The 14,438-nt window shown below is 38.3% G+C and overlaps 1 protein-coding gene across 2 annotated transcripts in view; it reads right to left on the bottom strand.

Moving 5' to 3' along the window:
- The window catches only part of LOC144519103 (atrial natriuretic peptide receptor 1-like), a 111,042-nt gene that overhangs the window by 7,652 nt on the left and 88,952 nt on the right, over window positions 1-14,438 (bottom strand). For both annotated transcript variants that reach the window (XM_078252001.1, XM_078252002.1), the window contains exons 16-19: window positions 6,919-7,087; window positions 5,020-5,166; window positions 4,335-4,458; window positions 1,894-1,962 (exon numbers count right to left, since the gene is read on the bottom strand). In XM_078252001.1, coding sequence (XP_078108127.1) covers window positions 1,894-1,962; window positions 4,335-4,458; window positions 5,020-5,166; window positions 6,919-7,087 — 509 coding nt within the window. The remainder of the gene's footprint in view (window positions 1-1,893; window positions 1,963-4,334; window positions 4,459-5,019; window positions 5,167-6,918; window positions 7,088-14,438) is intronic.

The following is a 14,438-nucleotide window of genomic DNA, read 5'->3' as shown; positions in this document are numbered from 1 at the left end:
GCTGGTCTCTAGACTTTATCCTTGCACTATTGGACTTATTTGCACTATACCACCATGACACCCACTCTCATAGAGCACCTTACCTGCCCTGTCACTGCAAGCGTCTCATGCTCATACATCCCTTAATACATTCATGTGGATTTTTTTATTTAGTATTTTTTCTTTTATTGTCCATATTATTCAAGTGGATTTGTTATTTTATCTTCCTGTTTATGATGTATGTGTATGTTGTGTGTGATGTATTTAAGCTACTGGGACTTTGAATTTCCCCTTGGGGATCAATAAAGTCTCTCTATGTCTCTCTCTCTCTCTATTTATCTCTATGTATCTATCTATCTATCTATCTATTTATCTATCTATCTATCTAGCTATCTCTCTCTCTCTATATCTCTCTCTCTCTCTCTCTCTCTCTCTCTCTCTCTATCTCTCTCTCTCTCTCTCTCTCTATCTCTCTCTCTATCTCTCTCTCGCTCGATCTCTATCTATCTCTCTCTCTCTCTATCTCTCTCTCTCTAGCTCGATCTCTATCTATCTCTATTTCTCTCTCTCTCTCTCTCTCTCTCTATCTCTCTCTCTATAATCTTCAGCGTCGTTGGATGATCTCTTCGTCTGCTGGCAGTTGGTTCGTGCGTTGCCAGGGTTCCTGGTTTCTGATGGTATCAGGCCAACGGATCTGGAGGATGCATCGCAGACATGTGTTGATACATGTCTGCATCTTTTTGGTGGTGGTGACGGTGGTCCTCCAAGTTCCGGCGCCATAGAGAAGGACTGACTTTACATTGGTGTTGAAGACCTTGATCTTTGATTTTCTCGTTTGAAATGCAACAGCAACCCCTGGTTTCAGGAGTCTCTGATGAAAAAAAAAGCTGCTGTGTCATGGTAGCCCTGAGTCAGGATACTCGTCTACCGAGACGCTGAGTCACGTTACGCCGCTCTGCAGTCGAGTTCAGATGCAGGTTTTTAAGTCATTGGATTCACAGGTTGAATCCTCAGTAGAGAGTGTCTAGTGAAATATAAATGACTTCCATTCGAGTGTTCAGAGGATCTTTTCTGAAAAGCTTTACAGAGTGACAGCATGGACATAGATAAACAGCAGAGAGATAACTTACAGTCCATCCCAAAGGTGTTTAATTCTTGTCTCGGTCTGAACCCCTCAAAGTCTTGGTCTTGTCTCGGTCTCAACCCCTCAAAGTCTTAGTCTGAACCCCTCAAAGTCTTAGTCTTGTCTCGGTCTCAACCCCTCGTCTCGGTCTGAACCCCTCAAAGTCTTAGTCTTGTCTCGGTCTCAGCAAATGTAGTCACTAACTCTGTATGGACATTACGCCATAAAACTAAGAACCTTTGGAAGGACCAAAAAGCTGGTAATGATTGGCATCTTGAGAGCCACAATTCCTTCAGCAGCTGGAAAAGCCTGAAACATTATACATATTTCAATAACTTGAGTTTATATTTTGGAGAGAAGGATAGGATTAGCCTGCTTCGTGAAGTTCGTCAGGGTTTTCCCAGGCTAGGATAGGATGTGTTTAGCCTCACAATTCTGTTTCAATACCAATTATTGTTTAGTCTCTTTTAACCAGAGGCTGGTTTCTTATATTGATAATTTTGGAGATGAATATTTACACCTGATGAAAAGTATTTCATCTGCATATACAGCAGCCTAAACGTTGATACTATGGATCAATAACATTCAGTCTCCTCTAATGTTAAAGCTGTTTGTGTCTTTGAAGCCTAAATGAGTCTGAAGGCTGCTGAACAAACAGAGCTGATTCTTGTTCTTTTAAACATAAATCAGTGCAGAACCTGTACTGGAAATGTGCTGGATTATTCTGTTAAAGTGGAAATTCTGACATTTTTCATTAACTTAGTAAAAGTAGTTAGTGTTGATTCTGTCACCTTGTAAACATCAAAGTTGTCGATGATGGCATCGAAACAGGTGTAGAGGTCATTCAGCAGCGTCACCACCTGCAGAGTCACAACATTCAGCTGTTAGCATCACTGCAGTTATCCACACAGACTTTCTGTTTAAAGGAACACGCCGACTTATTGGGACTTTGTCTTATTCACCGTAACCCCCAGAGTTAGATAAGTCCATACATACCCTTCTCATCTCCGTGCGTGTTGTAACTCTGTCTGACGCACCCACCGTTAGCCTAGCTTAGCACAGATCCTGGAGGTAACCAGCTCCATCTAGCCTAGCTATATTCTCAGAAAGTGAAGCACTGCTACTTCTGCTACTTGGGCGGAGTGATTTGCTCGCAGCACCTGAGAAGCCGCGTGGTGAGGAGCAGAGAGTAACAATGGTGCTTTTCAGGTGTTGCGCTAATCACTCCGCCCAAGTAGCAGAAGTAGCAGTGCTTCGCCTTCTGAGAATATAGTTCCCAGTATGTATACGGTTAGAAGATGGCTGTGTCTTATGTGACCTTGTTATTTGTACACGCTGTGACTATACATATCACAACATGTAAATAGGAACATGTTGGCGTTATTTTGTCACTTACTGGGAGCACTAGGCTAGTTGGAACCAATTACCTCCAGGATCTGTGCTAAGCTAGGCTAGCAGTGGGAGTGTCAGACAGAGTTACGACACGCACGGAGATGAGAAGGGTATGTATGGACTTATCTAACTCTGGGGGACACGGTGAATAAGACAAAGTCCCAATAAGTCGGCGTGTTCCTTTAAATGAGACATTTCTAGCTGAGAGTGAGACCTGAAGATGCCACAAGATCCTGGCCAGCGCTAACCTCCGGATGATGGAGCAACGCTGCCCTTGCAAAACGTGAAAGAGAAGGGACATCCTTTCATTAGGGAAGCTAATTTAGATTTTTTTTTTCTAACCGTTAGCCGACCCTTGACCCCTTAAGTGATGTTAATCCAATACACTTTTTTGTCAAATTCAGCGAATATCTCCTCATGGTCACATAGCTCTTTAATTTCTGTGTGCACTGGTAAAAGAATCCGGTGATAATATACAGCCCTGGCTGTGTAAATGGAAAACATTTGTTTGGAGTTCAAAGATCATCAATCTTTGCACAGCATCGCTTACTGCCCATTTAACCGATCATTAACCATTAACTGACAAGCAGGCGAGGGAGTCCCAGTCCACCCAATCAGGATGCTCGGACATACTTTTTGCGCTCAGCACCCGCGGACAGCTGCAGACTTGTACCGGTCGTACAGCCCAGATGTTCTATGCATTGTTGCTGAAATAGCTTGCATATCCATGCGACCGACACAAGTCCACATTGTTCTGCAGCTTGTGTCTGAGCCCGTATCCACCACATCCCCCTGTCAGGTTGTCAGCTGTGTGTCTGCCTGGCGTACTCTGTATGTAGGACGGCCGATTTTACCCACCAGTCCTCATCGATATAGTGGAATATAGTGGAATGTGTCACGTTGCTCTCCGCTGTGAGCGCTATCCAGCAGAGAGCCACGGACTCAGCAAAAAAAAAAGCTTAAAACACAACTTGCTAGTGCAAAGTTAGTATTACCAAGTTAACTAGCAGTTAGGAAATATATAATACTTTTTGTTCTTTTACAATGCAAAACAACCATTTTTAAAGGTACACTGTGTAGGAATTTCTCCCATCTAGCGGTGAAATTGTATTTTGCATTCAAACCAATAGTGCTCTCTAGCGCCTCGCTTTTTCAAATGCACGTTGCAACTACGGTAGCCGTTATGTACCAAGAAGCTATGACAACATGTCTCCCAATTTTCGTTTTTTTGGCGACGAGGATTCCTTCTCCTGTGGCTCGGCATAAGTATGACCCTCCATTATGAACTAATGTGCAGTGCAGCTTTCAAATTTGCCGGGGCAGTGACAAGCACCTCTCACTGATCTCCTTCTCCGTTTCAGTTGGTTTCAGTCACGTGATGCTGGCCCTGAACGAAAATGCATTGTGGATTAGCTAGACAGGTAGGCTAGTGCTCTATGTACCTCTTAGCGATTTCTTTTTTCAAAATGGCGGAACAACATGGAAGCCTCCTTGGTCTTGCCTGTCCAATGTAAATACAGATAAGAAATTCTTCTTCGAGTCCAACCTGTGACGATTTCCTGCATGTCTTCCCCCTCTCTCACCTATTCTTCGCTTACGATGATTGGCAGAGGTAATTTTACACCAATGAGGACATATTTATGAATGAAGACATTGATTTTAGCTAAGAAAATAATAATAATTATTATTATTTCTATTTTGTTATTTTTTTGTAACTGTTAAACTGACACTAATTCTTATTGCAGTTTACGGTTAAACAGTTAACATCCCTCCCTGTCAGGCTTAATCCCAGCAATGTACATCAGTTGAGCCAGACTATAACAGTAGTGACTCTGTTGACCTGCATCGGCGTGCTCTCTGCAGAGATGGCAGTGAAACCCACGATGTCGCTGAAGTAGATAGTGACGGAGTCAAAGGCCTCAGCCTGAACCGTCTCCCCTCGCTTCAACTGCTCCGCCACCGAACTGAGGAGAGAGAGATACAGAGGTGAACAGTGTAGTACTCGCTGTATTAGGGGTGTCACGATTCGTTTCAGCAGACGGCAGTTACACAATAAGAGCCACTAGATGGCAGAAGGGTACTTTACAACAACAGTTTGATTTCCTAAGAGTTTACGAGACACAATTGAATGCACCATTAGTTTAACAAGGTGCACCTGAATGCATCATGGAGTCCCGTCGAAGTCCCCATGCTTTACCTATGTTGTTTGTTTGCATAACTCACTCACGGGGAAGGCTTAATGTTGACACACAGTGACTTCAGGGAAGCAGGAGGATTTCATCTCCAACTCCGGCAGTATCCATGGGGCCTGGAAAAGTGCAGCTGCAGGCTTCCGCTAAGCTAACGTTACCCTGTGTCTTTAGCTGCATGCTACGGTAAGATACGTTTTTTTTTTTTTTCCTTGGACAAACGCAAGTAGGCGGGGTGGAGGGAGAAATATAATACTGGGGGAATCACTGATCCTGCATCTGATTTTGACACCCCTAATCTGGTAGATTCTGATACAGCAGTACTGTAGTACTCACTGTGGTAGTATCTGGTACAGCAGTGCTTCAGCCTTGCGTTTCTCCTCATGATAGGCTTGTGTTCGCTCCTCCACCAGCTCCTCCAGGTTGTTGGCATACTGCTCCATACGGGACAGCAGGTTGTCCAGGATGTTGGTCCTCGACTCCCTGAATTGATGGATTCCAGAGTTATGAAATTAAAGGATTTTTGTTTTATTATAAAATAATACAGATACTGTTCAGGGCTCATTGAAAGCCTCTTCCATACTGTGTCCAAAGGTTGTTTTTTTTTCAATATATGAAAGTAAATATGATTTGAGAGGTATTTTTTAAGATTAATTTACAAAAAGCAAACAAAGAAATTAAAAGGAGATTTATTTCTATTGTTGGGGTAAAATGATGCAACAATGTCAATATAAGTTTAAAAATGGGAAGCTCTCTTTTGGTTTGTAAAAAAATGGTTTGTAATGCTATTTTTGAGGTTAACAAATGTTTTTTTGTTATTTCCTTTTCCTTTGTGGTGGGGAGATTTAATCGATAAAAACATAGGATAGGCATATATAAGCTTTTGCTTCAGCCTAATCCTTTCAGTCACTATTTACTGTTTGAGTTTACACTGTGATATGTACGTATATAATTATTATTTTTATGATGACTGAATGAACTACTACTACTACTACTACTACTAACACACACCACCGCTGAAAATAGTTCCCAACAACTGCACTCTCCCGCTCTCTCCAGTTTGTCCTCCCTTACTACTTATTTGGGTTACACTTTACTTGAAGGTATCTACACAAGAGTGACATGACACTGTCATGAACATTATAAACAAGTCAAATACGTTTATGACATAACGCTTCTTTTAGTAAGTGTCAATCGGTTTTTGTCATGACAAGTTAGGGTTAGAGTTAGGGTTCATGTGTCATGACTGTGTTCATGACAGTGTCATGTCACTCTTATGTAGATACCTTCAAGTAAAGTGTTACCCTTATTTGGAATACCTACATTATCTGCGTAATCTGTTTATTGTCTACTTGTACCATCATTTATTCTGGTCTGAAAGGGTTTTGTGTTAAAACGTTAACTTTATGTTAGTACCCTGTATTGATCAGTTTTTTGTGTTGAATTGTAAGTTTTATATATTTGTACCCTTTATTAGATAGATATTTTGTTTTGTGTCAGCACTAGGAAGGTGTTTATTTAAATGTGTCTGAATAATCCCATGATGGATGGGCCGTGTCAGCGGCCAGACAATATTCATTTCATGCACTATTTCCCTCCTGTTTGATGAAATCTACGCTGATCAGCTGTTTTAGTTACCAATGAAACTATGCATTCGTGTTTTTACAGATTTACATCTTTAGTAGAAACCACTGGGTTTGAGTCTGATGAGGTTTGTTTTCCTTTTAAATATGAACGGTGATTTAAAGAATGACTTCTCCATCATGACAGCACAGTTTCTATTAAAATATCACAGCTCACAGTTTGGTTTACAGTTAGTAAAGTCAGTGCCTGTTAATAATGTTAATTGTGGATTTAAATACATTTATGGTCTCCAGTTTACGTCTTCTTTCTACTGCTACTATCATACAACATACATATGGGTTTGTAGAAGTTTATTTACTGTGAAAGTAATACATCAACACAATTTAAAAATAAAAGTATGTTCATGTAACCCACAGCTTTATATTTGTAGAACATAATGAAGCATATTTCTTTACTTTCATTCGATACCGCATATAATGTGAGTGTGCCGTGCAATCTGTGGCCTGAAAAGTGTAGAAAAATACTTAATAGATTTAGAAGTTCTAGGCAACATCACACTCAAACGTCCCAGCTCTCCCTCAGAGACATTTCATGCTAAGCTACTCAACTCTTTGAATTTCTTTTGAGTGAAACTATCGTTGGAGGACTCACTTGTTCTGTTTGCGCAACAGCAACCAGATGTGGTTGAACTCCGGTCTCTCTGTCGGCTCCTCGGCCCAGCAGCGCTGCATCAGCTGTCCCAGCTCAGGACTATGGATCTGGGGGTCGATGGTCGGTCTGAGGCAGGGCCACTCGCCCAAAACCACCCGGTCCACGATCTCTGCAGAGGGAGGGAGAGACATGAGAACGCTCCTCACAAGGAAACACGTTATCTTGTCTTAGATTTCTAAAGAATACCAGCCATAGGTACTGTGACTTTTTAAGACATTTTTATGATATACTATACTATGAACTACTTTTTTTTTTTTTACTACAAACTTTACTATGACTACTATTTTTTTACATAGTGCACAATGAGTTTTATGACATTGTATAATATGACTTTTAAAAGACATACTATAGTAGGACTTTTTTATGACTTTATTTCAACATACTATACTATGACTTTTATAGGACATACTATACTATGACTTTTTTACGACATACTGTACTATGACATTTATAAGATATACTATGACTTTTTTACGACATACCATACTATGACTTTTATAAGATATACTATGACTTTTTTACGACATACCATACTATGACTTTTATACGACATGCTATACTATGACTTTTATAAGACATACTATTATGTATGTATCATTCTATTATGTTTACATTCTTGTCTTTTCATAGTCATAGTTAATATTTAATAATAAGCTATTGCACTGTTCAATCCCTGCACTCTCTTTTACACTACTACCATTGCACACAGTCTATCATAGCACCTTTAACTCTTTACATTTCTGTGAGTGATTTTTATGTATGTGAGATATGTGTGTATGTGTGTTTGTTGTGTTATGGTTGTCAAAGCTAAAGTATCTATCTATGACTTTTTTTACGACATACTATACTATGACTTTTTTACGACATACTATACTACTATACTATGACTTTTTATGACTTTTTTTTGGCCTACTATATACTATGACTTTTTTATGATTGTTTACGACATACTACACTATTACTTTTTATGATGTTTATGAAAAACTAAACTATGACTTTTTATGACATACTATACTATAAGATTAAGCTTTCAATCTGGATATTACTGCTGCGTTTTAGGTGAAAAGTTTTGTTTTCCATATTTGCTAGAAACACACTTCATCTGTAACTCTGCTCTCATTCTTTCTGTCCTCTGTGGTTTGGAAACAGAAACTTTTCCATGTCAACTTTAAGGCTACTCAGGTATTTCAAATGTACACGCTACAATTGACCACAAGCCTATTTGAAATAAATGAGGCCTTGGCAGACTGCAGGCTGACGGTTCGTAAACTGTTCAACACGTTAAGTCCTGGAAAGTGTTTTTGGAAATAAGGCTGGCGAGAGAAACAAAAAAAAAAACTGCTGAGGAATCAAAGTGTCGTCCAGCTGGCAACAGGTCGGACAGAGAGAAAACATAAATGTCCAGTCTTTCTTCCTGCTCTGTCGGGGTTTAATTGCTGGTTTCAGTCGTGTGATGCTCTGTCTCTAATTCCTCTAATGAAGCTCAGCGTGAATTCTTTCAGGAAGACTTCTAATAACTTCAATCACCGCTCTCTCTTCCTAAAACATCAGCTGTTTAGAGGCGTTCACTTTTCAGTAAACCAACCAGAATTGGCCACGAAATTCAGGATCCAATCACAGCATTACATCCTGCTTTAAATGTCTTCTCTCTGTTGCTGTCAGTGGTCTTTTCAGCGTGCAACCCTCCTCCTCCCCTTCCACCTCTGGTCATGCATATGTACAATAAACCTTTGCATATCTGCAACGAAGTCTCTCCTGATTGAAATTCAGTCGGCGTTACAACGCAGACTGTATCTCTCCACATCCATCCGTCCATCTGCTTTGTTTGCCCTCACCACTACCTGCCTGCCAGATCGACGACTTAACACAGCAGCAGTTTCCAATCAAGTCACTAACACATCCAACATTATTCATTTCACTAAAGAGGTAGAAACAGCAAAATGTCACTTTGCAATTAATGATGGAGGATAAACGGCTGCTTGTCTGGATTTCATTATTTTATTTTTTATTTTTTACATTTTAAGAAATATTCTCTCATGTATTGTTTTGTTATTTACTTAATATTTCCTTCACTATGACTGCATTATAATTCTGACCATATTGTGAAACATCACAACTGATTTCAATTGAAACATTGACTTGGTTTTTTTTGGGAAATAGACAGATTAATCATTAACAGATTTATGATTTAATTTTTTCCTTTGAATTTAGGAAAATATTTCTAGTTTGTATATAAACCTGGTCTGGTTTTTAATTGATCTGCTTCCCCTTAACACCATTACAACCTTTTTTGTTGAAAGAATTAAAAAATGTGTTCTCTAGTAGAAAAAAATATTTTCTCTATATTTTTCTGTTAATTTGTGTTTTTCAGATTCTGACATATTTTGTGTTTCTTTTGCAAATTATTTGTTTATTGGCTTTAGTATGAAGATGTTTTCTTTCACATTCTGTCCATGACCAAGATATTGTCTCTCCAATAAACTTATGAATACTTCACATGATGTTTTATTTTCCTAGGCACGTAAATGATTTTGAATAGACAAAACTAAGACTTTCAAAATAAAGATGGATGGGATATGTCATAAAAAGTCATAGTGTAGTATGTCAAAAACAGTCAGATTTCCAAAAAAGTAATAATATAGTATGTCGAAAAAAAGTAATAATAAAGTCATAGTGTAGTATGTCGAATAAAGTAATTAAAAAGTCATAGTATAGAATGTTCAAAACAAGTCATGGTGTCGTAGTATAGTATGTCGAATAAATGTCGAAAAAAGACAGCATAAATGTCGAAAAAAGTCATAACATAGTATGTCGAAAAAAGACAAAAAAGTCATAGCATTTGTTAATGCTGAGGCCTCCACTCGGTACAGAATCATAGTATGTCGAAAAAAATCATAGTATGTTGAAAAAATCTATAAAAAAACAAGTCATAGTATAGTGTGTCAAAAAAAGTCAAACAAGTCATAGTATAGTATGTCGAAAAGTCATAAAAAAGTCAGTGTCGAGAATTAGCTTCGGCTAAAAACACTATGATACATACATCAGATGACTGTTGAAGTTTATCTATGTTTTTTTGTATCTGTCCCTATCTAAATACACCTAAGATAAAAAAAGTCAGTGTATAGTATGTCGAAAAATCATAAAAAAGATATAAAAAAGTCAGGGTATAGTATGTCGAAAAGTCATAAAAAAGATATAAAAAAGTCAGGGTATAGTATGTTGAAAAGTCATAAAAAAGTAATAGTATAGTGTGTCAAAAAAGGTTATGAAAAATGTCATAGTATAATATGTCGAAAAAAGTCATGGTATAGTATGTTGAAAAGTCATACAAATGTCATAGTATATTATGTCATAAAAAAGTCATAGTATAGTTTGTTGAAAAAAGGCAAAAAAGTCATAGTATTTGTTAATGCTGAGGCCTCCTCTCGGTACAGAATCATTGCACAACAGATCAGTCATTGTCTGGCATGTACCGGCAAAGAATAGCATCACGCCTTAGAATTAGCCGTCATAATTAATACAAACACAAACAATATACTTTCACGACTTTTTCAACATACTATTCGATGACTTTTTTTGTTGCAAAAATAGTCATAGTAAAGTTATAGTATAGTATGTCGGAATAGTCATCATAAAGTCATAGTATAGTATGTCGGAAAAGTCATCATAAAGTCATAGTATAGTATGTCGGAAAAGTCATCATAAAGTCATAGTATAGTATGTCGGACTAGTCATCATAAAGTCATAGTATAGTATGTCGGAAAAGACATAAAAAAGTCATAGTATAGTATGTCGGAATAGTCATCATAAAGTCATAGTATAGTATGTCTTTCTTTCGACATACTATACTATGATTTATTTGTGACTTTTTCAACATAGTATACTGAATTTTGTTTTACTTTTACGATATACTATACTATGACTTTTTAAAGACTTTTTTTGACATACTATACTGACTTTTCTTTTAGTGTATTCGACATAATATACTATGACTTTTTCATGACTTTTTATGACTGACATTTTTCAACATGTATAACTTTTTTGCCTTTTTCCACATATACTATATACATATATACATACTATAGAATAGAATAGAATAAATCTTTATTGTCCACCAGGGTGGAAATTTTTCTTTATTCTTTACTATTACTCTACTATTTTTATTCTATTCTTACTATGACGACTTTATTACTTTTTTCGACACACTATACTATGACTTTTTAGACATACTATACCATGACTTTTTTCCACATTATGACTTTTTTACGAAATAATATACTATGACTTTTTTCCACATACTATGACTTTTTTTACATTATGACTTTTTTATGATTTTTTCATTTAAGTCATGAAAAAATCATAGTATAGTATGTCGAAAAAGTAATTGAAAAGTAATAAAAAAGTCATTGTAGGGGGTAAACTTGTAGCAGATCTACTGAATAAGTTTCTTTTCCACCCATATTTATAGCCAATCTGCAAACCAAACTTTCTTTCCAAAACACGTCAGCCTAATTCTGACTTTACCTCAGATCAGACCTCAGTTGAAGGCCTTTTTCCCACAAAAAAGAGACAAGCCAAAAAAGAAAAATTAGGAACCTCGAATTTCCTGGATGAAGTGGTTTGGCCAACAAAACAAACAAATTCTTTCAGCCTCGTATATCATTTTTCAATCTCTAGTTTATTCCTGGAGAGACTGTTTTTTCTTAGAGCAACAAATGTGTTGTCAGCATGTGGCTACTAAAGTACTAACATGAAACCCAAGAATGTGTTTTTCTAGGCTCTGTGTGTTCAGCCCACTTGATTCCAAAAAAAAACAAAACTATCCTCACATGAAACAGGCTTATTAGAGCATGTACACTTACTTAAACAGGTAAGTGTGGTATATCATTTGTGGATTGTCGTTACTATTAAATTGTCCTGTAGTCTACTCCACTTTGGCAGGTAAGTAAACACAGATACAGCAAACACAAAAGTTACATTTATTTTGAAAATACTCGGTAAACGTGTTCCCAGACAGGAAAAGACGGCATTGAGCCGGTTTCTGTCCTGACCTCAGTAAACATCAACGTTCCCATGAAAAGATCAGCATACACTGCTGTTAATGCTGTTAAGTGGTAAATGGACTGCATTTAAATAGCACTTTTTTAGTCTCAATGACCATTAAAGAGCTTTCCACTACAGGTACCATTAACCAATTCACACATTCACACATTTATGGCCGAAGTCACTGTCCAATGTGCCAACTGCTCATCAGAAAAAACATTGACGCAAATTTAGCAATTTCTTTTACGAAAATACTTATTTTCGTAACAATCAAGTATCAAAAACTGAGGACACGCGGTTGGATGCTGTCCTCCTCTCCTACTCTTTCTTCAATGCCTAACAAATCTCTCTCTCTTTCTCTCCCAGTGACCCAGTCTTTCTGCTTGAGCAGCACTGGTTGAAGCCTGAAAATATTGTAAATAAATGAATAACATAACTAATTCCACTGGTGGGACTGTCCAGCTCTGTTTCAGACTGATACCTCTGGTTCAGGCTGCTCCTCATCCTCAACACGGGCCTTTTTCAGTCGCAGAAAATACTTTTCAATACTCTGGATTGAAGCAGTAAACATTCAGTGTAAGAGTAAAAAGATGACATAACATTATTTATAATAAGTTTATTTGATTCACAGCTGCTACATATAGTGTTTTGACCTCGACAACCCAACTGCGTTTTACCGCAAACCTGCGACTAGTTAACTTTCTAAAGCGGAAAGAGTTGGATCGGGACTCCAACATTAACACACTGACAACATTGTATTCAGAATGCAAAATATGTTTTATAGCACTTTTTAATGTGTGATTGTGTAAAGGTGTTCACGAGATACCAACCTTTCGTGAACTTGTGAATTTCACCAGCCGTCTTCTCTCCTTTATGGAGACAGACGGTGTGTGTGTGTGTGTGTGTGTGTGTGTGTGCGTGCATGTGTGTGTATGTGTGTGTGTGTATGAGAGAGACGTGTGAGCAACAGAGAGACGGAGGAGAGCAGGGAAAGGAAATGCAGCTGAATGAATACGCTGTGTGTTTTAAATAGCGTAAAAAAAAAAAAAATAATAATAATAACAAAACGCAATATGTGGCGGCCGGTGTTGATTGTATGGCGCACCGCCACAAATTAGTCTATGAGTGCGAAACACTGCGTATGTCATGTATGTGACCTCTAGCTCACCCAGTAGTGTTTGCAACCCGAGTCCTTGGCAGCAACCGCAGGTTCAAATCCGACCCGCGTCCCTATGCTGCATGTCGTACCCCCTGTCTCTCCCCCTTTCCTTTCTTTAAGCTGTCATGTCAATACTAGTCCACTGGAAACCCCTATACAGCCCATATGAAATCTAGAAATGTTGTCTCCTATGAACTTTTATGATTGAATGTCATCTATAGGCCTAGTGGAGGAAATTAAGCTTAGATGTTGAAAGTTGCATTTCGGGCAATACAAAATAATTAGCATAATACGCTAATTAAGACACTAGACACTGCGAAAAAATTAACTAATAGATATCAACCTGAAACTTAACCAGTTGATTACTTACATTAAGTACATTTTTTTTTACATTATTCGCCTGTAGTGTTTAGTGTAATTTCATCCATTAGGCCTATACATGATATTTCAATCATGAAAGTTGATAGGAAACAACATGTCTGGGTCAAAGACATTTCCAGTAGACTACAAAGGCAATAAAAGCCCCAAAGAATAATCTTAAAAAAGAAAAAATTTAGACCTGATAGGAGAGGGACTTTAGGGGCGGTCAGGGTAATTAGACCCTGTAAAAAGTAGGGATGCACCGAATCCAGGAGTCAGCTTCGGATTCGGCCGAATATTGGGCTTTTTGACGGGGTTCGGTTTCTGCCGTACCTTAGATTTTTTTTCCACCGAACCGAACCCTACGCTTGCACCACACGCGCTACGCTGGTCGACGTAATGACGGCGCCGTTGATTACGGGAAGGTGTTTACGTAGGTGGAGCGTTCAATGCAGCAGGCTGTGAGGAAGTGGAAATGGAACTGGTGAGCAGAAAAAGTGTTGTTTGGCAGTACTTTCAGTCAAAAGAAGGCCATTCAAGTCCAGCTACATGTTCAATCTGCAATGCTGATTAGTCTGGTGGTGGCGAGGACCCTAAACAATACACAACATCACCGCTGTTACAACATCTGGTATGAAACATCTGGAAGAATACGAGCTGAGCATGAAGGAATCTACAGACAGCAGCCAGAATGCAGCAACTTCAGGTACGGCAAAGGAAGGACAGTCACTGTTTACTTCATTAATTAATGTGTTGACTGTGTTCATGGACTGAGGACGGGACGAGGATTCGGTATTTGGTTTCGGATTCAGCTGAATCTTAACAGTGGATTCGGTATTCGGCCGAACCCCAAAAATCTGGATTCGGTGCATCCCTAGTAAAAAGCAGTGTCCACACA

The sequence above is a fragment of the Sander vitreus genome, chromosome 6 (genome assembly GCF_031162955.1).
Source record: "Sander vitreus isolate 19-12246 chromosome 6, sanVit1, whole genome shotgun sequence".
Classification (NCBI taxonomy): domain Eukaryota; kingdom Metazoa; phylum Chordata; class Actinopteri; order Perciformes; family Percidae; genus Sander; species Sander vitreus.
Note: the sequence above shows the minus strand (reverse complement) of the source record. Positions and strands in the feature narration are given on the sequence as shown.